Source organism: Eulemur rufifrons, chromosome 29 (assembly GCF_041146395.1).
Source record: "Eulemur rufifrons isolate Redbay chromosome 29, OSU_ERuf_1, whole genome shotgun sequence".
NCBI lineage: Eukaryota > Metazoa > Chordata > Mammalia > Primates > Lemuridae > Eulemur > Eulemur rufifrons.
In genome coordinates this window covers 75,248,365-75,272,813 of record NC_091011.1, presented here as the reverse complement: position 1 = coordinate 75,272,813, position 24,449 = coordinate 75,248,365, and the positions used below count along the sequence as shown (strand labels likewise).

At 37.8% G+C, this 24,449-nt stretch overlaps 1 protein-coding gene across 14 annotated transcripts in view; it reads left to right on the top strand.

Moving 5' to 3' along the window:
- The first annotated feature begins 2,246 nt into the window (after window positions 1-2,246).
- Window positions 2,247-24,449, top strand: part of CADPS2 (calcium dependent secretion activator 2) — a 451,849-nt gene continuing 429,646 nt past the window's right edge. For all 14 annotated transcript variants that reach the window (XM_069462753.1, XM_069462752.1, XM_069462749.1 and 11 more), the window contains exon 1: window positions 2,247-2,726. In XM_069462753.1, the coding sequence (XP_069318854.1) occupies window positions 2,388-2,726 (339 nt within the window). In that variant the 5' untranslated portion in view covers window positions 2,247-2,387. The remainder of the gene's footprint in view (window positions 2,727-24,449) is intronic.

The following is a 24,449-nucleotide window of genomic DNA, read 5'->3' as shown; positions in this document are numbered from 1 at the left end:
CTTTGCTGTCTTTTGGATATTTATTTAATTTATGCCTCTTAACCATTTTCATCTTCATGGAGAAAACACTGTGTATGTTATTCCAAAAATTATTAGATGTTTTCCACTGGGATCCCCAAAGCTTGAAGATCTTTGATTAGATAACTACTTTTAAAAAGAAGAGAATAAGTGATCATATCAAACAGTATTAATTAATAAAAGAAACTGAAAAATATACCTTTGGCTGGCTGGCAAGAAAAGGGCAATAAAGATGCTATGTTGAAATTGTACTTTTATGTCCCTAGAAATTAAATTCCTATCAGTTTAATAAACACCATACATTTAATATACTGATTTATTATCAAAGCAAATTTCAGCAGAAAATAGCAATATTTGAAACTAGATAACTTTATTGAGTCTTTATTCTATTAGTTGCTAGTTCTGTAACCTAAGGAAAGAGGATTTTCTAAGTCTTAGTTTCCTTCACAATGTTGTGCAACTAAAACTAAATAAGTGTGATAATGTATGCAAAAGACTTAGTGCAATATCTTGTATAAAGGGCAATCAATAATATCACCTGCTTCAGAAGGTTACTTTGATAGGCGTATTAGATACACAGTTTCACAGAGCTTTGCAAACTGCAAATGAGATATTATGACTTTAATGAATAAAATTTCTATTCATTGTTTGACTTGCCAAAAATAAAACACCACCTTTAAATACATCAGTTTTTGAGATTTCCTATTTCTTGGCAGTTGGCCATCAGCCCACAGCCATGCCTTTAGTAAAGACCTTTTATTACTATGGGATCAGTTAAGGATTGACAAATAGGCAAGCTTCCCCAGGAGTAAATGCCTCCTGCCTTTTACCCCATTTAGGGAGAATGGCAGTAAATGCAGAAGGAAAGTCTCTCTCGTGTACCTAACTATAGAAGTGGCCTGGAAAAGCTAAAACTGCTGTTCGGCCATGCATGAGACGAGCTCAGTGCTGGTAGGTGTTTCATTTGCCCGGTGTTACTTCCACTGAGCGTCATCATCTCCCTGCAAGCCTGGCCGCTGCACACTCCACCTTGTGTTGAATTCACTGTTTTACCTATTTCCACACCCCGCCCCCCCAACTCTGATCAGGACTAAGGACACAAGAAACAGAATCACAAAAAAAACTCCCACTTGGTTCTGGCACAGGGCTGAGAAATGCTCGCAGAAGAGGTAGGGTTCGTGTGCAGCTGTAAGACGCCCACTGGAGGCCAGAGCCAACAGAGACCAAGTGGTGTGTGCTTCGGTCCACCGCGGGCTCGGCAAGAGGCTAACAGTGCTAGATACCCGGCAGGCGCTCAAATATTTGCTGAATAAATGCCTACACTACACAACCTGTTTTGAGTCAGTCACATCCCAACCCAGAAAATAATCGAGCTATGTTTGAACTGAATCAAAGTGTCATTTTGCAAATATAAAATCTATCTTGTTCTTGCATCTGCAGGAATAAAACAGTTTAAAAGTAAGCCTCGTGTTTTTTTTTTTTTTTCTTTCCATTACGTGCTAACTTTTATAATTTGGACTTCAGCATGAACGTCAAACAGCAGCAGAGCAGGGCGAGAGACTTTTCAAAGTCTCTTCCCAACGATATTTCGAGATGACGGGCTCCAGTCCCACTTTTCCGCGTTCCAGTTCAATCCTGGACATCAGGTTCGCGTCTGAGAGAAGTCCCAGCTGCTCCCCCTCACCTCTTGCTGGGGACAACCCTCCCCGTCCCCCTATCCCACTCTCATCTCCCCAGGAAGCCTGCGAGGTGGAAAAGATGATCGGCGGTAGGATCAGGGCAGTCTGAGCAGCCCCGGGTGGGCGCTCTCGTGTCCACCCCGCTCAGGGGCTCCCCGGCCTTTGCAAACTGTGCGTCCCAGAGCCCTGGCACCCGGACACGCGGCCCGGCCAGCGGTGGCAGCGCGCGCACGCGCACTCCGCGGCCCCGCGCCGCTTCTCAACATTCCATTCCACGTGTTGCTAGCTGTAGGCGCCACAGGTTCCCCACCTGCGCCCGGGAGCTCGCTCGGGCCACTCCACCACTGCCGGCGTACTGAGGGGAACCACAGGGCCGGCGCGCCGGAGGCTGGCGGAGCAATTCCCGAGGCGCTCAGGCTCATCCCCCACGCTAACTCCGCCTATTCAATCCCGGTGGCTCCCCCTCTTCCCCCTCCCAGTCTTCCTCCCGGCTCCTGCCCGCCCCTTTCGCCCTGGTGGTAGGAAATACTCCTGGATCTAACTCGACGTGTCCGGAAAGCCCTGGTCAGTTTCCCTTTCGCTCTGCGTCCGCTACTGCCAGCCCCGCGGCTCCCTCGGACCCGCGGGTGCAGCCACCGGGGGTGAGGCGCCTGGGGACCGCGATCGGAGCGGCGGGGTCCCCCGAGCACCATGCTGGACCCGTCCTCCAGCGAAGAGGAATCGGACGAGGGGCTGGAAGAGGAGAGCCGCGATGTGCTGGTGGCCGCCGGCGGCTCGCAGCGAGCTCCGCCGGCCCCGGCTCGGGAAGGGCGGCGGGACGCGCTGGGGCGCACCGGCAGCAGCGGCGCGGCCAGACCCGTGAGCCCGAGCCCCTCGGTGCTCAGCGAGGGGAGAGACGAGCCCGAACGGCAGCTGGACGACGAGCAGGAGCGGAGGATCCGCTTGCAGCTCTATGTCTTCGTCGTGAGGTGCATCGCGTACCCCTTCAACGCCAAGCAGCCCACCGACATGGCCCGGAGGCAGCAGAAGGTGAGTTGCGGGACCGGGCGCCTTCTGCCGCCACTTCTCCCTGGGGTTTTCTCTGGAGAGACCTCTAGGGTGCCTGCCTGCCGTCTTTCTGCGAAATAATCTTTGGGGACAGGACGGTGCTTTCGCCCGCCGGGTATGGGGTTGCAGCGGACACCTCTTCTCCTCCCCTCCGCCCGGGTGGTAGGAGCTCTCAGCTCACCATCCGTGAGACCTAGACCGACCAACAGCGCCCGCCTTGCTGTGGTTGCACCCGGCAGGAGCAGCTCTGGCCGGATTGGAATGCAACTCCCATCAAGTTTAATTTCTAACAACAGTGATGCATTCCTGTCCCCGTAGCCCGGTGTGGTATTGCTAGAGCTGGGCTTTGCCGTGGGTCTGAATGAGTGTGTAGGTAGGTGAAACAGGTGACGTCTGAGCACTTTTCTTCTGTTAGCTAGAAAGAAATCTTAACTAGGGAGACGTGTAGAAATTCTCCTCAGTGGATAAAAACCAAAGTTTCCTATACTGCCATACAACCAGGACATCAAATACACAAACACTGAAGAAGGTATGCAGCTTTGTAGAATAGTAAGTTATTCTTGGTCTGGACAGGCCTAATGAAACATACTGTTGATGAAAAATAAGGGATTGACGCATAATCACTTCCTAACAAAATGCTTTTAAAATGCTTTGTGTCTTGCTTTCTCCCCAAAGAGGAAAGGAGTTTGTTTCAGGTGAAATGTCTTCCAACTTTAGATTTAAAACAAAACCCAAAAAGAGTCTGATGTTCTGTAGCAGACAAAGATAATGACTCAAATTGCCTAAGTGAGTAAATGTTTACAATACAAACTGTCTAGGAAATTTTGTTAATATCATAGTATGCTGAACCTGGAAGGTTCTGTAGAAATCTGTAACAGTCCCCTCAGTTTGTGACAAGACATGGAGATCTGGAGAGGCTGTAGTTTGCTCAAGGCATACCTAGGTGCACAGATATTTTTCTGAGATATTAACTTCAGCATGTGAGGCATTTTTAGAAATTGGAGAGGTTTTGAATTGACTTGAAATACAACTGTAGTTCAGAGTAGATTCAGTCTCCCTAACCCCTCTCAACACCCTCCTACTCCCGTTTAACTGACCTTTATTTTTTGAAGTATGATTGATGTGTAAAAAAAGCTGTACATATTTAATGTGTACAACTCCGTGAGTTTGGGGATAAGTATACACCTATGAAACTGCTTATAGTTAACAATACTGTTATTGTATGCTTAAGATCTACCCTCTTAGAAAATTTTATAAGTGTTCTTACTCAACCTTTTAAAACAGGCACAAACTGAGTAGCTGTTTTGGAATCATTTATGCTTTGGGAGTGTTATGGGATATTTCTCTACAGTTGGAGACCAATCACACAGATCCTTCAGGTAACCTAACCCTGTAGGATAGGTCAGAGTCACAGAAAGTTAGAGCTGGAAGAGATCTTGAGATCCTCTAGGCAACTCCTTATGTTGGAGAAGAGAAATAGGTCATAGTATCATTCCCCATGCCCAAACCAATGGGCATGATTAAAGCCACCATTCCTCAGGTCAGTTTTAAATGCCCTGACAGTGTTTTTGTGAGCGCGCTACTCCACCCCAGGATGAATACCGTACTTCCTAACCAACTTTGTGTTGACTCTCTTCTGAGGTGGTTACTCACGTTCTCTTCCCCACTTCAAGTCAAGCAACTGTCAACTTTAGTAGTCATTCTTAAACTAAGTGTAATTTTTGACATATATGTTGTGGTATGAGTTCTATAAAGTTTATATCATCCAGTCTCCAGCTTTTTCATTCGTATTGCATTTAACCTTATTCTTAGTATATTAAAGTATAAAAGTAATTTGGTAAAATTAAGAGGCAAGTTCTCCTTGGAATATTACCCTTGAAGATGTTTTTACAAAAGTCATTTACTAGGAGTTGACTAATGCTGTGAATACTTGTTGCATTTTGTTGATGAAGCAGACTTTCCCTTGGTTGTTCAAATAGTGCAGTTTTCTCTGACTCCACCTGTTTCAATAAGAATGTTTGTTCAAAATTATTTGAATTGGCAAACAGGTGCATTCACAGTACCCCTGAGGAGACTATTGTTACAACCTTATCCAGGCGTCACGGAAAATAATTTCAAACTAAAAAAAGGAAGCAAAACACTACCTATGTTCTATGACAAAATAGTTGGAATGCTTAGAAATTTATATTTTCTAAGTGCTTAGAGCACTGAGTGTAAATCAAATTGTGAATTGTTTTTATTTTTTATTAAGATGGATGCCGCCTAACAACGTAAGTATTTACCTTATTCAAAAGCCTCACCCCTCATAGTAACATGCTGCTTACTAAAAGCAGCTGAAACCATTCTTGGCAGTCTGGTTTCCTCCTAGAGCAAAAGGAAATGAGAATTTAACTATGTTCAGGTGAATTTGATGCACAAGCCAATGATTAATGCCAAAATCTTACTTTAAGTCTTGAATTATACAGTTGGATTATATAAAAGAAGTAACAGGATAATTGCAAAATCACTAATCCATTGTATATTTTTATTCTGTATCTTCAAGTAGTCAGACATTCAGTAAAAAGATTTAATAGCTTAGATTATTGTCATTGAAATGCATATTGCTGCTTACTCACTTCTTTCAACTTTAAGAATTTAGAGACTTAGAAATTGAGATCTGAAAGGGTCCTCATTTTCTAAACAAAGAAAATTAATCACAGAGATAAGAGCTTTACTCTGGGGGCCAGGACTCAGGTTTTTCATCAGTTAAAGCCCTTTCACTGTTAGGGGCTGGTGAGTTTCTATAAACCAGAGCTGAGCAGCACTGTTGTTTATTTTTTTCACCTGCCTAAAATGACCCACAAAGTTGGTAAGAGGTTGTGTCTGTGAGCTATTTGAGAAAGATTAATAGCATTCAATGTACAGTTAACAAAAACATGTATATCTTTGCTTTTGGCTGGAATATTTCAACTAAGAGGAATAATAGTAGTCAGGCCCTGTAATTGACTAGTGATGGCTTTACAGAAAATTCTGGGGTGAGTACGGGCTAGACACTGACAGAGTGCTGTACCATGTGGTTACACCTCCTAAATAAACATATTTAGGGGTTCATGCATGATAGCAGTATGATGTAACAAACAGACATCTAAAAATGACTTCATGAGTGAATGGTGTTTAAGCCCCTAATGCTTGCTTATTTCGATTACCTTTGCACTGTAACGATGCTAACTGATTATGAACTTTGGATGATTCTAGATCATTGGTTAAAGGTGGGATCAGTGTTGAAACTAGAAAAATAATAATATAGATCAAGCAAATCAGGTGTTACTTAGTAAAGGCAATTTGCATGTCATACTTTTGGAAAACATTGAGACCTTGGAGGAAAAAGTAATAAAAGGGCTGCTTGGTAATTAGAAGGTATGGAGACCCTGACAAGCGTAATGATCAGCAGAGAAGAGGTAAAGTACTTTCACTCATAGATGCTGAGTTCACAGACTTCAGGTCTAAATTCATAACTATGTTTCAGATACATGTGACTTAGAGTCTATAAGTTTCTAGTCAGTAATTGCTCTATTATTTTTGTTTTTATTATTAAATTTAGTAAAAGTCAGATGTTGAAAAGGAGCCAATTATTTTTTTAGCTAGAAATAATGAAGAGGGAATGAAAAAGATTAAAATGGTATCTAATAGCTTTCCATATGATTCATATACCCGTGTTCTTTATGGTTCAACGTGTATTGCCACTGTAATTATACTAAATTATGCCTTATTAAACCTTTTTGTATCATAATCACTCCCACAATTTTATATAATTTTCCATGATAGAATCTAAGTTTGAGAAATGTATATAAATAATACTGTGAGATTGCAGATGGTGGGGGAGTAAACGTGAGTAAAATTGATCTGGAGGAGAGCATTGTGGAGAAATAGTATTGGTTGGAATAATACGCAGTGGGCTTTTTGCCTCCAACTCTCATCTGAATGCTGTACTACGGTAAAATGGCCGCTTTTATCTCCCTTTGGAAGCAGTAGTTTTCTACTGTTTTGTTTTTTTTTTTTTAAATCTTATGACTACTGAGGTGATCCTTGAGCTCAGAGAAAGAGCCAGTTTTATTAAACGTGAGCTTTAGATCTACAAAGGCTGAGAATCACTTGTCTTGTGCTAGGTGCCCTGTGCCTTAAGTGTTATGTTGCCCTACCTTTGGGGCTTTGATGACACAACTGAGGCCTGATATGTACTTAGCAGTGTGCACGACATGTAAGAACTTAGCAACTGTCTGTTGTATACATGTAAGTCTTAGATTCAGTCCATGCCTCAAAGAATTAATGAGGTCCAGGATGGAGGAAAGCTAATATAAAGGCAAAATGAAAGGGTCTTCTATTCTTCTTTTGAGACTAGTGTTCTTAAACATAGTTCAAGACCTCCAGGGCTCACCTAATCTTTCTAAAGAAAGCCATAAAAATGGTACTACTTGTGGGTATAGAACTAATGACTTTGAAGTGACACTTTCCCAGTGCCACTACCAAACCCCAGAGACAAATAAGCAGCACTGACTCTCGCAGCATGCCTTGTTTTCTTGCTTGTGGGTTTCCAGCAGATCTGGTGATAGTCTAAAATGCTATGCTCTTAGGGAGCTGAGATCTTTTATCCCAGTGGTCTCCAACCTTTCGCACCAGGGACTGTTTTCAAGGAAGATAATTTTTTCACAGAATGGGGAATGGTTTTGGGATGATTCAAACACATTACATTTATTGTGCACTTTATTTCTATTATTATGTTGTCATATATAATGAAATAGACAACTCAGCATAGATTGGGGACGCCTGATTTATCCTTTGTGCTCCTTAGGCTTTGATATATTCTGGTGCAAATACAGAAAAGATGGGTTATGTTGTTTACTGCTGTTAATAAGAGGGAATACTTTGCCCTGTGGGGAGTGAGTTGGAAACCACACATTAAAGTAAAACCTCAGACTGGACTTAAAACAGTATCTCAGAGAAAAATGCTTGTTGCTTCCACTGATTCTTCTAACCCTCCACAGGGTATCCTGAGATCACAGCACTAATTTGGAGGAATGAGTTGTGCTAATGAGAACTCAAACGGATTAAGTGATATTGGCATTTTCTGCTTTCTTTCAAAAATGAAATCAACTAATTTTGCTATATAACGACTACTTAGAAAGTGAACTAAGATATTTCAATTGTGTATTTTCACTTTTCAGATTTTTTTTTTTGTAATAGAAACAGCTCTCTTTGTACTTTCACAAGATAAACAACATGGTTTGTGAGGTCTTTCAAAACAAAATTTAGAAAGCTGACTGCCAGATCATAAAATATAGGAATTCAGAATGGGACATCTTTCCAGTTATCATTTGCTAGTGAGGCAGGCCACTTTAGAGTTATTCTGCTGCTTTATAGTGTTTCAAATTAATTGAGACCTTTCTTTGGGAAGGAAGAGGTGGGCTGCATGGTCATGTAATATTGCTATTTCAGTTTTTAGGCTAGGGAAAGACCTAACGGTTGTAAATAGTGGACATATCAGTGGAACAAACGACCTGTTTACTTGATTTCGTATAATAAGCATCAAATTATGGAGCTATTGTTCAAAATGTCTAACATTACATTTTATGACCAGTGTGTTTTAAGTTACTTAAAGATTTTGATATGATTTCCTTTCTTAAGAAGAAAAGTCTGTGATTCTTATCTTAACTCCGCATTGGAATCACCTAGAGAGCTTTTAAAAATCTCATTATCCAGGTTGTACCCTACACTAATTCAATTAGTCTCTGGGGGTATAGTCTGAAAGCTTCCCAGGTGATTTCAGTGTACAGCTAAGGTTGAGAACTGTTCTAAAGAGAACTACAGGAAAATGGCTTATTTTCACCTAGCAAGGTAAATGTATTTGCAATAATGAGTGAGATTCTGAGTAATTACAATGATATTCTGTATTAAGGAAAAGGCAATAGGGATACTCTAAGCAAGGAACAAAAACACACCTAAGTAATACTCTAAAGTTTGTTGAGCCAATACAATTGAAAGGCCAGTACATACTTATTTAGACTTTTAAAAGGTCTTTAATGGGGTAATGTGCTGGAGGCTTTTAAATTACATTGGCAGTTGTGTGATTTATTCATTATAAAACCACAGATAAATCACTACATTAGCAACAGAACATATAATAAATATTGGATGCTGAGCATGAGTGTTACTTTCCATTCCAAAATGAACTTGAAAGGAGAATATAGTGATATAGGAAGAGAGTATAGCTCCAATCTCAGAAGTTGGAGCTGAAACTGAGTAATTCCTAACTGAACAGTACATTGCACCAAGGTCTTACAAGATCTTACGCTGTCCAGTTAATCCCTATTTAATGGGTGGACTGTTTCCGCAGTGGATACAGTAGTAATGCATACAGGCTTTTCAAAAAGTAAACTTTAGAAGGCATTCTCACATCATTGTCTTATTAAATAAATTAATTAAAATTATTTAAACAAGAATTTATCCAAGTTCTGCTGGTTCCAAAATTCTAACATTAATTGGATAGTAAGGAAAAACACCTCTCTGTTCTTCACATTGCTTTGAAAGATAAAGTAACTGTTGGTTTGTGTTTGGGAACCTCTACTTTGTACAGCATTATTGGTGCTCTGCTTTGCCTCTTGAAACTTTACACATCACTTTGTAAACTTTATGGTTTGAATATTTTCATTTGATAACCTTCAAGTTGGTAATGAGTTTTTATAATGGAAATGTTACTGGGGCCAAGGGCCTGAACAATTTAAAGGCTGTCTTGCCAATCTGATAGCTGAGCTATTTGATTTGCTCCTTTCTCGTTGGTTGTGGGGATGTATTTTTGTATGTGTGTATAGTATCCTTTCCCCATTTTTCTAGTGAAATTTTGATTTTATTAATTGATGTGAATGCTTTAACAATATACGTATTGAGGCTATCAGTCATTTGTGCAGTATGTGTCTATTGTCTGCCTTTCATTTTGTTTTGAGAAATACTTCTACTGACCTTTTCCTTAATAACTTCTTATTTCTCATTTATGCTCTTAGACAACTACCCAACTGGAATGAAAGTTTGAGGTGAGAAATTGCATTTACTTTTTTCCTCCAACAGCTAATCAGTTGTTGTAGACTGATTTTTGATAAAACTTTCACTGCTAAGCTTTCAGGCCTGATTAATCATATTCTTTCTTTCATTATTTCCTTGGTCAACTATTTATTGAGTCCCTATGATGTGAATTTAACACTGTCTAATGTTTTGTGAATATAATAGAGAATAAAACAAGCTGAAATCCTCTTGTGGGCCAATGTTCAGTAATTTGTATAACACATATATAAATTGTGTGTCTATAAATTTCTTATTTTTTGCAAATGATCATATAATTTTGACTTATGACAACTTCATATATTTTATTCTCTGATGTTGTTAGTTCCCTTTTCTGTGTCAGAAATTCTTTCATCATTCCTCTTTCCCCTCCCCACTCTTAAGAATAGTGGGCCAGTATAGCATATTGGTTAGGAAGTCACTGTGTCTTCAGAGGGCTCCCCTGATACTCATTCACTGTATGAACAAGGCACCTCATCTTTCTGGGCTCTGGCTACTATTTTTATAAAATGGTGAGATAATGACCTTATAGAAATCTTGTTGTGATTAAATGAGATGAAGCCTGCAAAGTGCTTAGTATAATGCCTACTACATACATATGCTCCAGATTAGATGCTGTCATTTTTAGTTGTCAATTTAATTAAGCATGTTTGGGAAACAATGATTTTTTTTTTTACTATATCCAGTCTTCCAGGAGTGTAGCTTATCTTTTCCATTTAGACAAGCAGCTTATGTTTTTGTAACATGTTGTACTTTTCATTATATAGACCCCTTGCATTTATAATCAAGGTTATTTTTAAATATTTAATACTTTTTGTTCTTCTTATGACTTATCTTTTGCTATCATCTTCTCAGTGTGGATAAATGGGAAACTGTAATTTTTTATAACAGGCCATATTGATGTTATATATTTATGGTATACAGTTGATTATTTTCTTTAGTATTGACCGTTCTAGATTTTCTAGGTAGGTGATTGAATCATCTGTTGATACTGATGGCTTTTGTCTGGTTCTATCCAGTAGCTGTACCTCTTCTGTTTTACATGTCAGTGTATCTTCCTGTATGTTCATAAGAGAAAGGTCTGTCATTCTCTATTTTGGACTTCCATGATCACAGGTTTGGTTTTAAGGTACAGTAGTATAAAGTGAGAAACATTTTACCTCTGTGTTCTAGGATAATTTTTTTTTAAGAATAGCTTTTGTTTGTTTTTAGTATGTAAAATATTTGATATTTGGATTTTTGGAAGAATTCTCTTGTGAAGTTATCTGTATTCAGAACCTATTTTAGATTTTTTTCTGTCTTTAGCTTATTCCATTTTCTCCTTATTCCAGACTCAAATATGATAATTGCATGATTTCAGAAAATTGGCCGTTTCTAGATTTTCAGATATATTAAGATAGAATTGAACATATTTTTCACTTATTTTTCCAATATCTTTTATGTTGGCTTTTAAGTCTTATTTAGGTTACATTCTCCCTTTTTTTAAAAAAAAAATATTTATTAGATGTGCCAGATCATTTTGTTTTTAACAGATACACTTGTTAACTTTGTAAGTTCTGTTCTATAAATCAATAGTTTCTGCCCTTTCTTTGTGTTTCCCTTAGAGTTTTTTAAAAAGAAGACTGAGGGAAAGGTGGACGGACGTAAGGGAATGGTTCTTTCATCTGGTTTCTTGGTTAAGATGCTTAATTTATTTTCTGCTTTTTGCAGTAAGATAATGAAAATATGCAAAGCTATGAATTTACCTCTAAGTGCATTTTGGCATCAGTCCATATGTTACATCATAAAAATTATTTTTATTTAAATATTTAATCTTATTTCAGATTTCTTTCCATGAACCAGTATTTACATAATCAGAAGAGTAATTTTAAAATTTCAACTTGTTGAAAGATTTTTGTTTTCTCTTCAGTAATAGATTTCTAATTTTATATTGACAAAGAATGTAGTTTACTGAACTATTCTTAGCATTGTTGTTCTTAGCTTTGTTATGTTTTCCATCACAAATTAGTATATATTATGACTTTGGGATTAAAAGTTTGCTATAGCTAGTAATTACCATTATTATAGAAATCATTCCTATCTTATTTTTGTCTTCTTCGACTAAATTGTTATAATTGTATTTTTTTGTCTTTCTAGCCATGTTTAATTCATATGTTTTGATGCCAGACTCTTAGTAGTATACAGATTCATAAGTATGTACTTATAGTCAGTGAAAAGTAACTTTCTTTGATCTATTTAATGTGGGTGTCGGACAAAGATTCTACTTTGTCCAGATTTAGCATTGAAACTACTTTCTTTTAGTGGAGTTTGTCAGATATTGATAAGTATCTACAATACATACATACCCATAGACATATATTCACCTGTATATATGTAGTATAAACATGTATACACATACATCTGCAATATGTGTACACACTCACATTTCTGGATTATTTTTATTGAGGAAAATTATTTTGTACAACAATTTTTGCCTAGTCTTTAATAAGGGAGTTTGAAACATTTTATTAATCCTTATTGATATGTTCAATCTTACTGTTTTCCGTCTCCTTCAGTATTTTCTGTTTCCTTTGATTTTTATTTTATATCTTTTGCTATATGGACTCTATTTTATTGTTTTTTTAATACATCTGGAAATAGAGGAAGTACCAGATACAGGTGGGTGGTTTTGCTTTCCCCAAAGATCATTCTCCTCAGGGGGGCATTTGGCTATCTTTATTTTGGGACGTTTCAGCTGTCCTATCCTGGAGGTGTAGGGATAGGTAGAATGACAATATAAATCATCCTCATAGTTGTGCTTGCTGTTCTGATTAAAGGGAATAGTCTATATCCAATTTTGTTCATGGGTTATGAAGTTAGTGGACATTCCTCTAGAAATTGGGTTATAGTTTTATCTTTAGTCTACAGTGTTGCTACCCTATTTTTAAAAATATATTTTTGTGGATATGCATGGAATTTTTTATTAGAAGATGGGAAAAATAAATTCTGCTAACCATGAAGACTGTATTCTTACTACTTTAACATAGTTAGGGAAATATATTCCACATTTATTTAAAGAGATGAGTCTTAATTTGGTTCTCTAGAAAAAATATCTAAAACTAAAAATACTGCTTTAGATAAAAAGGCTTACAAAATGCTGAATATCATCAGAAAAAATTCTGAAATATAACAAGACAACTCTGGCCCACGCTTGGGAAGCTCTTGTTTTCTTAACCAGAATGATTGCATATATTCTCGAGCAGTAGTAAGTAGGGAGACGGAGATAAAGCCCATTCTTGTTCTCTCATCCTTGCTTCAACTAGGTTCAGTTTGCTTTTATATCTTTTATATAATAAGCTTCCGTATAAATTTTCCCTTGAAGAGGAAATAAAGGTTCCTATTTATTTATAATGAAGTTCACCAATGCACATGAAATGACAGACAGAGGTGCTGAAATGTCTAGTGATTATGCAAACTTAAAGTTACATGACTGAAGTATGCAATACTATAAGAATTTCTGTGATGTTTGATCACCAAATCTTAGAATCCTAGGCTTTGGACTTTTTTCTCTTTCCTTTTTATTCTTTACAACTATTTAAGAGGTAAGCAATATGGGGATATGCAAGTTGATCCACCACAGATCTTGCTGTAATCTTGCTGAAATCTAATAGGTAAGATGTTGAGTTTATAATCCTGCAAATAAGAACAGATCAAAAAGCCAGTTGTTTTGGGCTCAGGGGAGGGATTTGGGTACAAGAGTTAAATTGGAGAGTTGTCATATGGATAGTGATTGAAGCCACGTGTTTGGATGAGGAGTCACAGAAAAAGAGAATCCAGAAAGAAGATTTTAATGACTGACCTTAAAGAACACCAGGATTTAGGACAGAGAAGAAGGCTGAGCTGGAAAAGGAAATGGAGAAGGAACAGCCAGCTGTATAAGAATCAATGTCATAGAAACTAAGGAAATAGCTATTTAACGGAGGGAGTAGAAAACAGTGTCAGGTGCTACTGAGAGGTCAAGATGGGAATTGAAAATGTTAATTGGATAAAGCAATATGGAGATGATCCCCACGTTAGTGACCCTAGGAACTCATTTTAGGTTTAATTTCATACAATCCATTTTTTCATACATTAACATTCCAAAACTCTATTTTGTATGCTGAATTCAGCCTTTCTTTCTTTAGCTGACGAACAGCTTGAGTTATAACTTGGTGCCTTTGCTACTCAACAATTAAGCTTCAGCAGAGTTGCTCTTTGTATAGGCTTTTTTTGGGAGGGGGAGAAACCATATAAAAATGTGTGTACATATATATGTTTTTTGTTGTGCTTTTGTTTTATAAAAGTGAATTTAAAATTGCTAGTGATAAACATAGGTTTCAAATGTGGTGCTACTGAGACAAAGATTATGAAGTATACTGTAAATAGCCAATCTTTGACATTAATTGGGTACTTACTAAGTTTAGTTGTTTTTCATTTCAATTGTGAATGAAAAGAGCACCCTCAAAGAATTGTGCAAATGCTGGAATATGTAAATCAAAAAGCAGAATGAACCAGGTTATTTGTAATATTTTTTTTTTTTTTTAGCTCAGTGGTAATATGTCTCTCTCCTCTTCCATTCTCCCCTTTCTCAGACTTTTTCATTTTCAATTTTCTATCTTGTTATGACAACCCTATCTGTAGTAGAGTAGGGGGTCTTCCCTTCCTTGTCGTTTCTAAATTGCTGTCTCTTCATCTGTAAAATGATTAATATTTGCTTCAGTGAGCTGTTATGTAGATTTGTAAAATGATCTCTGTAAAGCATCTAGTACAATGCCTGTATGGAGTATATCTTTGAAGAGTGTCCTTTTTAAATTTTCTAATAACTTACATCAGGGGGAAAATGTTTCACACTGTAAAGCATATTGCATTTAGTCAACAAATATTGAGGTAATATTTGAACAGATGTTGTGTGGGAGGCACTTTTTTAGGCACTTGAATATGGGTATGGACAAGATAGCCCTTTTAAACTTTATTTTTAGTTGAAAAATCATTGTGTTTAGTTATGGGTCACAATGTGATATTTTTATCTATGTATAGATTGTAGAAAGATTCCATCAAGATAATTAACATATCCATCAACTCACAAACTTACCATTTTTGTGGTGAGGATATTACAAATCTATTCTTTTAGCAATTTGGAAATATACAACACATTATTATTAACTTTGGTCACCATGCAGTGTAATAGGTCACTAAAACTTATTCCTCCAGTCTAACTGAAACTTTGTCCCTTTGATAAACATCTCCTCTTTCCCGCCACCCCAGCTCTGGTAATCCTTTCTACTCTGTTTGTATGCATGCATATTTACAATTGTTATAATTTCTTAGTGAATTGACCTCTTTTCCATTATATAATGACCTTCTTTTTACAATTTTCAATTTAAAGTGTATTTTGTCTGATAAAGTATAGCTACCACTGCTCTCTTTTGGTTTCTATTTGCCTGAAATATCTTTTTCCTTTCCTTCACTTTCAGTCTGTGTGTTTCATTATAGGTGAAATTAGTCTCTTTGAAGCAGCATATAGTTGGGTCTTTTTTTTTTTTAATACATTTAGCCACTTGATGTCTTTTGACTAGAGAATTTAATCCATTTGCATTCAAATTAACTACTGATAGGCGAAGACTTACTATTTCATTTTGTTATTTATTTTCTGGTTAATTTATAGATCCACCGTTCCTCTATTCCTCTCTTTCTGTCTTCCCTTGTGGTTTGATAATTTCTGTAGTGATATGCTTTGCATTCTCTCTTTTTATCTTTGGTGTATCTATTAAGGGTTTTCACTTTGTGATTACCATGAGGCTTACATAAAATATCTTATATTAATAACAGGCTGCTTTAAGTTGATAACAACTTAATTTTGATTACTCACACAAACTCTACATTTTTACTCCCCCCAATTTATTTTTGATGACACATTTTGTATCTTTTATTGTTTGTGTCCCTTAGCAAATTATTGGAGCTCTAGTTATTTTTAATAGTTTTGTCTTTTGACCTTCATACTAGAAATATAATTGGTTTTCACACTACCAGAACAGTATAAGAATGTTCTGAGTTTTATTACATACTTACTTTTACCAGTGAGTAAAAAGGTTGCTGCTTATCCACCTTTTCCTTCAGTTTGAAGGACTCCTTTTAGCATTTCACGTAATGCGGGTCTAGTAGTGATAAATTTCCTCAGCTTTTGTTTGTCTGAGAAAGTTTTTATCTCCCCTTCATTTTTGAAGGACAAGGTTTCTGGGTATAATATTCTTGGTTAGCAGCTTTATTTTTTTTCTGTCAGGTTTTTGACTATATCATCCCATTCGCTTCTGGCCTTCGGGGTTTCTGTTTAAAAAATCCACTGATAGTCTTATGAGGGTACCTTTGTATGTAACAAGTCACTTTCTTTTGCAGCTTTTTCAATATTCTCTCTTTGTGTTTTACTGTAAAATTTCTTTTCTTGCCTTGTCTTTCTTTTTTCTTTTTCTTTTTTTTCAATTTGATTATAATGTGTCTTGTTGTGGGTTTCTTTGGATTCATCATATTAGGTATTCATTGAGGTTCCTGGATCTGGATTTCTAATTCCCCCACCAGACTTGGGAAGTTTTCTGCCATTATTTCTTTGAATTTAATTGTTTATGCCTATCTCTCTTTTTCCTTCTGGTACTCCAGTAATGTATACATTATTCTGCTTGATGGTATCCCTTACGTCTCTTTTGCTGTCCTCATTCTTTTTCATTCTTACTTATTTTTGCTTCTCAGATTTGATGATTCCCAATGCCTGTCTTCAAGTTTACCAATCTTTTCTTCTACTTGATCTAGTCTACTGTGAACACCTCTTTTTGAATTTTTGAGTTCAATCATTGTATTCTTCAGCTCAGTGTTTTCTGTTTAGTACTTTTTAATATTCTCTCTCTCTCTTCGTTGAAATTCTGAGTTCGTTCTTTATTGCTTTTCTTATCTTGGTCTTTATGAATATCATTTTGAATTCCCTCTCAGGTAAGTCACATATCTCCATTTCATTAGGATCAGCTTCTGGATGTTTATCTTATTTTTAAATTTGGAATGTATTTTCCTGTTTCTTCATTTTCCTTGATTCTCTGTGTTGGTTTCTGCACATTAGTTAAGAAAACCACTTTTCTCTGTCTTGTTATACTGGACTTGCATAAAAGATATTTCTTCCCACTCAGCCTGCTAAGAAATTCTAGGTTCTAAGCTATTTGCACTTATCCAACCTGCTCTCTTTGTTCTTAGTGAGCAACTCCCTCCCCCAATTAGAGAGTGTCAAGTTGTGCTATTGCCATGAGAGAGGTAGGATAAAAGCCACCCTCTTGGGATGCAGGTGGAGAGGTTAGAGTGTTAGATGTGTGTTCCAGTTTCTTCTTTCCTTGCAGAGAAGCTGAGAGCCAGAGTTTATCTCCCACTCAGTGTGCCCTATACCAAGAAGAGGATCTGAGCTAGATTCCTGCACTCTTGATCAGTCTGGTCACTTTTAAGCTGGGAAGATAGCTGCTAAATGTTTGTAAGTTTAAAAGTCACCTTTTTGTTCTCAGCAGTGTAGAGCTCTGTCCACTCCCAGAGCTAGGTGATTTAGGAGCCAGTCACTTGAGTGAAGGCTGTAAACGTTGGGGCACTTGATACATGCAGAAACTACTTTCAGGGAAAGTCTGCAGACATGGATTTATTGCTGCAGCAAGTAAGGAAAGAAGGCTCAAGGAGTGCCCACTCTTCTGTTAAAGCAAGCAGAATCCTCACACCATCCTAGCAGGAGGACACTTCTGTTCTGGAGTTTTCACTGAAGTAAGCCAGGGAGGAAGGGGCAGGGAGTGCCCACTTTTCCCTTCAGGTACAAGAAGGTCCCCAAGCCTCCTTCCAATGAGAGATTGCAGGACTTTATCTCAGGAGCAAGCCAGGAAAGAAGGCTCGGAATGTTGTTTCTTATGTTCTTGGCGTCAGAGGCCTCCAACCTCTTTCCATAGAGAGGTTTTTTATGGGGCTGGAATTGTTGCTGGGGCAAAGGGAGTGCCATGCTTCCTGTTTAAACTCAATGAAATTTTTTCTTTATTTGTGATGTAGGCTCCCAGATACTTACTTATTGAAGGCCAGAACCAGAGGAGCTGCTGGAAAAGCATACAGCCAAAACCCTTTCCAGGAGGAAGATGGGAGTTGGGTTGATCTTTGGGGCTACAGCAGCTGGGAGTGCTCATGCGGTTTAAAACACCTCTTGTTGTTTGTGCCTGATGGAAATCCTCTGATGCCCTGTCTCTGACATTCGCGAAGTTTGGTGATTTAAGAGCCAAGCCCCTAGCAGAGACTGAGCACTATATAAGTGGTATAAGCCCCTCACCCTTTGGGAAGAAGCTGGGAGTTGAGGTTTCCTTCCTAATTATAAGACACTGTGCTCAGGGTAGGGCTAGTGTGCAAGTATATCTCAGCTTTTTCTACCTGTTGTGATGTGGCTATTTTCTCAGTCGGTAGGAGTCTTTCAACTGGATTCTGCCTTTCTCATGGAAAGAACTGACTCCTTGATGTGTCTGTGGGAGGAAGGATAGTCAAGAGCCTCCTATTCCATCAGGTTGCTCAAGATAGACCTTCCGAAGCTTATATTCTGGTAGAAGAGATGGATACGCAACAGATAAATGCATATACATTCCTATTAAGGGAGAGTGACTGTGGGAGGGCGTTTGGTATCAGTAGCTGTTTTAGATAGGGTGGTCCTGGAAAGCCTCTTAACAAGCATGTAGCTGTTGACCAAAACTTGAATTAAGTGAAGGATTAAGCCACTTGGAGATGCAGGAGGAAAGAGTATGCTAGAGGGCACTAAAAGCAAGTGGAAAAAGCCCTGAGGTGGATTAAAACAAGCTTTTCTTATAAAGAATAGCAAAGTGGTGTGCAGGCTATGTGAGAGTGGTACGAATAGAGGAAAAGTGGGGAGAAATGAGTCCGGAGAGGTAGATGGAGGATAGCTTATGTAAATTATTTAGGTTGTGGTAAGATGTTTAGAATTTAAGTGATAGAAAGCCCTTGGAAGGTTTTGGACGGGTTCAGGAAGTGATGTGATTAGGATTCTAAAGATCTCTTTGTCTGATCTGAGAAATAGTGACACTACATGGCACAACTCCAGAGGGCAGTGTTTGTGTGGAATTTAAGGTACCCCCTTTCAAGTTGCACAACCTTGAGAATAGACTGTAGGGGCAAGAGTGGAAGCAGGAAGACCAGTTTGGAGGCTGTAGCAATGGTTGAAGGTTTGCATAGGTGGTAGCCTGAGCGATAATGTAGAATAAAAGCAGAAGGTATTTACTCAACATTATTTAACTGAGTTCATAAATACATTAAAATGAGCAATAGAGTAAAACTGTGCTGTTTTGAGTTTGTTGCATGGCTAAAAATATTTAACCTATTTTATCAAAATAATAAATAAATGCATGTGGTTAAAAATTCCAGTCTTGCAGAATTTACAGGAGAAAGCAACAGGCCCCAGCCCTACTTTTCCTCATTCCCAGTCACATTTCCAGAAAAAGACCTTTTAACTGTTAACTATTAATTATTTTTAATTCTTCTGAAAAATACTTCAAAAATCTAAAGATGCCTACACCACTCTTCTTCATTCATCTTTTTTAGACCTGAGCCATTGCAGTACATCCTGCATAGGGGGTAGGCTGGAGAGATTTAGCTCCCTCACATAAGCATCTAGCTCTTCTTTCTTCTACTTGGAATATGGTTATTTACCGTTGTTAGTTTTGCTAGTAGACTTTTGATATTTTCTCCGTTCTCACAGCAGTAAAATTTTTAGTTGAGTACATGGCTGTCCGGCTGAAAATGACATTTCTCGTTTTCTCTTCCCCCTTTTCCCTGTGCAGTAGGATTGAGCATGATCACAGAGAATGTGGGTTAAGAACACAGCCCTGCGGGACACCAGCTTTATTTCTCCCATGGGAAAATAGGGCCAGATCCCATGGGACCATCAGTCTTAATGAGGAATTACAGAGGCAATGTCTTTGTTTTTGTAGAATTCAGAGCTAGCCTAGAGACTGCTGAGATTTCTCTGAGAGTGGAAAGTGAGTCTTGCCAGAAAGAGGAGCAAGTATTGTCTTAAAAATTGCTGCTTCAAAGTTGTGTCAGTAACTGGTTAGGGAACAATCAGCATCTTATATTTGTTCCAGCATCTCTTACAGCTACATATAGCCAAAAGACTTAAGTACAGGCAAATGGGCTATTAATGGAAGTGATGTGTACAAACCTATGGGCCGTACCCTGAGAGGGAAGAAACAGGTTCTCTCTGGTCTCTTTCCTCTTCCCACTGGCTGGAATATTAGTGGCCTTGTAGCAGGAGTTAGAGCAGTCATTTGGATGAGTTGATGATTGCTATTTGTTGAGAATAGCAGAGCTACAAGTCAGAAGGAGTCTAGGACCCCCACGGCTTTGCAGAGGAATGCCACCACCTTATTTCGGACCTGTTTGTGAGAGAAAAGTGAACATCTATCACATGTAAGCTAATTCGTTTATGTTAATTTCTTTAACTTAAGGTATTTGTGATAGTAGGTCTCTCTTACATCCATGCTTTAACTACAATTTGCTTTGCAATTTAAATACTATACTCATCCATTATTTCTTGTTCCTTCAACTAGAGACATTATGGCCATATTTTTCCTGTTGACAGGGTTAATTGCCAATTGATAGTCCTTTTCCCTCCTTCTTTCTTGCTACAGTGTTTCCAGCCCTGGGTAAGATACTTGCTTTTCTAGCTTCCCTGGCAGCCACAGGTGACCATGTGACGTAAGTTTTGGTGTATGGGACAGGAGACACATTGTTAGTATTGCTCCACCACACCAGTGTCTGTAGCTGTGGTTATCACCTTGTGACTCTGAGGCTAATACTAAGGGAATTTCAGAGGTGCTGGCTCAGACACAAGTGAGTCTGAAATCCTGGCCAACAGCAGCTACATTCAGACTTTTTTCTCTGAGGAAGATACCCTCCCAAGGTTGATTATTTTTTGCTCTGAACCATCATTAAGATCCCCACACTATGAGTTGTTGATTATTTTTTGCTTTGTAACCATCATTAAGATCTCTACACTTTGAGTTGTTGATTCTACACCCTGAAAATGACTTAGTGGTGTTTACATTATAAAGATTAACTACTTTTCACTGCACAGCCACATATTATGCTTTGGTGGTGTTTGTTTTCATTCAAGTTTTCTTACAGTTTTCATTTTTTTTTCTTTCCTACCCATCTTGTCTCCCTTCATCGCCTCCTTAAGTTGTTATAAATTATGAACCCTGGTTCTCACTGGGGACAGTAGTGCTCCTTAGCAGACATGTAAAAAATTTGTGGGGATGTTTTTGATTTTTCTCAGAGATTGGAGGTTGCTACTGGTACTTAGTGGGTAAAGTCTAAGGATTCTAGAAGTCCTGAAATGCACGATGAAGAATTGTTTTTCATGCTACGTGACATCCCATTGTCCTGTTAGACATTTATATAGGTAAAAACCTGCCAATATTTGAGCCTAGAGTATAACTCTTTATTTGTAAAATGCAAAGTATCTTTTGTATAATTTTAATATACAGCGAGTTTTTGTAAATATGTAGAAAACTCCTAGGTAAAAATTGAGGGAAGATTAAACTTTTTTTGTTAGAAACTTTCCTGAGAATTGCTCACCATTTAAAAAAATAATGTCACCAACAGCAATGATGCTTGTGATATTTGTTTTACCAATATGGGATGCTTGTCTTAGCCTTCATTTTTAGTTGTCACATTCTCTTTGATTTTTATGGGTATATATACAAAAACTATTAAGCCCTTATTTCAAAAATGTCAAAAAAAGGAGAATAGTGTTGACAACATTCAGTTAAATATTGCCTATCTTTTGCTAAACCCAGACTTCTTCATTATATAAGTGGATATACGCATCTAGCTTTTTATCTTCTAGACCAGTTATGTCTAGGGATTTATATGCTGAAATACATGTTATTTCAGTTATTTTATTATTTCATTTTTTTTTATTCCAATAAGGATAATTTATTTCTTTGAGAATGTCTCTGCAGATAATATAACCTAGCTATAAATTTTATTTATGGGTAGCAAAATGGGTTATTATTTATTTTTTAAATTAAAAGGGGGCTTATTGGTCAGGACCAGCAGAAAATAGATGTCCCACTGTAAGGGGAAATTCACAAATTACAGAGAGTTGGGCGCAATTTAGGGAACCAGTGAGAGTTGTCTAAGCATTCAGGGATTAACTGTAGGGTGGCGGGGTAGGAGAGCTCCTAAGCCTAAAATGGGCACAATGAGGGAACCTGGCCAGAACTGGATGGGAGCTACAGCCATAGGATAGAGGCTGTTTGGCAGAAGCTGTGGTCTCCAGTGAAGAGATTTCGTCGCTGTCCAATTCTGTGTGGCAGGGAAGGAGCCAAGGGAATAAACCTACCATCTTCTTTCTCTCCTCTCCGTCTGATTTTGTGCTAGAACCTTACCAAGGGAAACTCAAAGAGAATCTGCAAAGCAAAATGCCTGGCTGCTATGATTCCTAAGCCTTCCATAGCACAGAGCAGGGTAGACAATAGGGGAAAGGCAATTGGGAGGACAAAGGGGAAATAATCCGGGACATGGGATGTTGCATTTGTTTAGGTTTGAGAATCGCTATTCCAAAGGATTACCTTAATCTCTCATTTTTGCTTCCCCCCCCCAGATATGTCCTTCCTGTAGCCGCCTTCTGTCTTGCTCTAATCTGAACTAATGTTTGTATAGCAGACTGAGAATTGTCCTTCTCTCTTCATAATTCTCTTGAATTGGAGCCACTGTTTTTTGATTCCTTCACCTTTGTAAGAGTGTGTGATAAATTTTCTGATTCCATGCAGGTCTGAAATTTTCTTTATTTTTGATGGGAAAATTGGGCATAGGATTCTGGGTTGAAATCATTTTCTCTCAGAAAATTGAAGGCATTACTATCTTCTAGCTTCCAGTGTCACAAATGAAAAATTTAAATCTGGTTTCATGCATTTTTTTATGTTTTATTTTGTTTTTAATTGACACATAATTGTACATATTTATAGGGTATAGTGTGATATTTTGATATATATACCCATTGTGTAATGATCCAGTCAGGGTAATTAGCATATCTTTCACCTCAAACACTTGTCATTTCTTTGTGGTTAGAATATTCAAAATCCTCTCTTCCAGCTATTTTGAAGTACATAATACATTATTGTTGAATATAGCAAAAGTAGATGAATGAACTTACATCAAAGTAAAAAGCTGCATAGCAAAGGAAGCAATCAACAGAGTAAAGACACAACCTATAGAATAGGAGAAAATATTTGCAAACTATGCATCTGACAAGGGGTTAATATACGGAATATATAAGGAAATCAAAAATTCAATAGCAAAAAATCAAATCAAATAATCCAGTTTTAAAATGAGCAAAAGTTCTGAGTAGACATTTCTCAAAAGCCAACAGGAATATGGCAAAATGTCCAGCTTCACTAATCATCAGGGAAATGTAAATCAAAACTGCAACGAAATATCATCTCTTCCCAGTTAGAATGACTTTTATCAAAAAAATACAAAGTAACAAATGCTGGCAAAGATGTGGAGAAAGGGGAACTGGTGGAAATATAAATTACAACAGTCATTATGGACAATAGTATGGAGGTTTCTCAAAACTCTAAAACTAGAATTACCATATGGTCTAACAGTTCCACTACTGAGTATTTATCCAAAGGAAATGAAATCAATAGGTCAAAGAAATATCTGCACTCCTATGTTTATTGCAGCACTATTCACAATATAGCCAAGATACAGAATAAGCCTAAGTATCCATCAAAGGATGAATGGATAAAGACAATGTGGTACGTATACACAGTGGAATACTATTCAGCCATAAAAAGAATAAAATCTTGTGATTTGCAACAACATGGATAATCCTAGGATATTATGTTAAATGAAACAAGCCAAGAACAGGAGGACAAATACTTCATGCTGTCACTCATGTGGAATCTAAAAAAATTGATCTCATAGAAGTAGAGAGTAGGATAGTGGTTACCAAAAACTGGGAAAGTAGGGGAACCTAGGCAGCGGGGGTGCTGGTAGGAAGGTGTTGGACAATGGGTATAAAGTTACAGATAAGAAGAACAAGTTCTGGTATTCTATTACATAGATGGGTAAACTATAGTCATTCATTATTTAGATGACCAATTTGTCTTTTCTCAAATATTGTAATTTTCTTGTCTTCATCCTTGGAGGTTTCTAAAATGTTGCAATTATCTTTTTAGCTTTAAAAAAATTATTGTGCTTGGCAATTGTTGATTGCAAAGTTAGGAGCATGTCCTTGAACTCTTAGATATGCTCTTATTTTTTGTGAATTTGAGATGGGAGGAAGCTGGGAGGTAAAGAGTGGGGTTTGTTTTCTTTAGGGGGAGACGACTCCTTGAAGTCATCCTACTGTTAGCACACTTATAAACCGCCTAACAGTCTATTTGGATGAATTTTCTAATTATACTCCTAAGATTGTTGTTAACAAAGGAGTGTTTCTACCTGCCTTTTGGCTTTACTTTAGGTACACAGAGTAATATAAATTTGACTTTGGAAAATCAAAGAACATATAGCACAGTTGACCCTCTA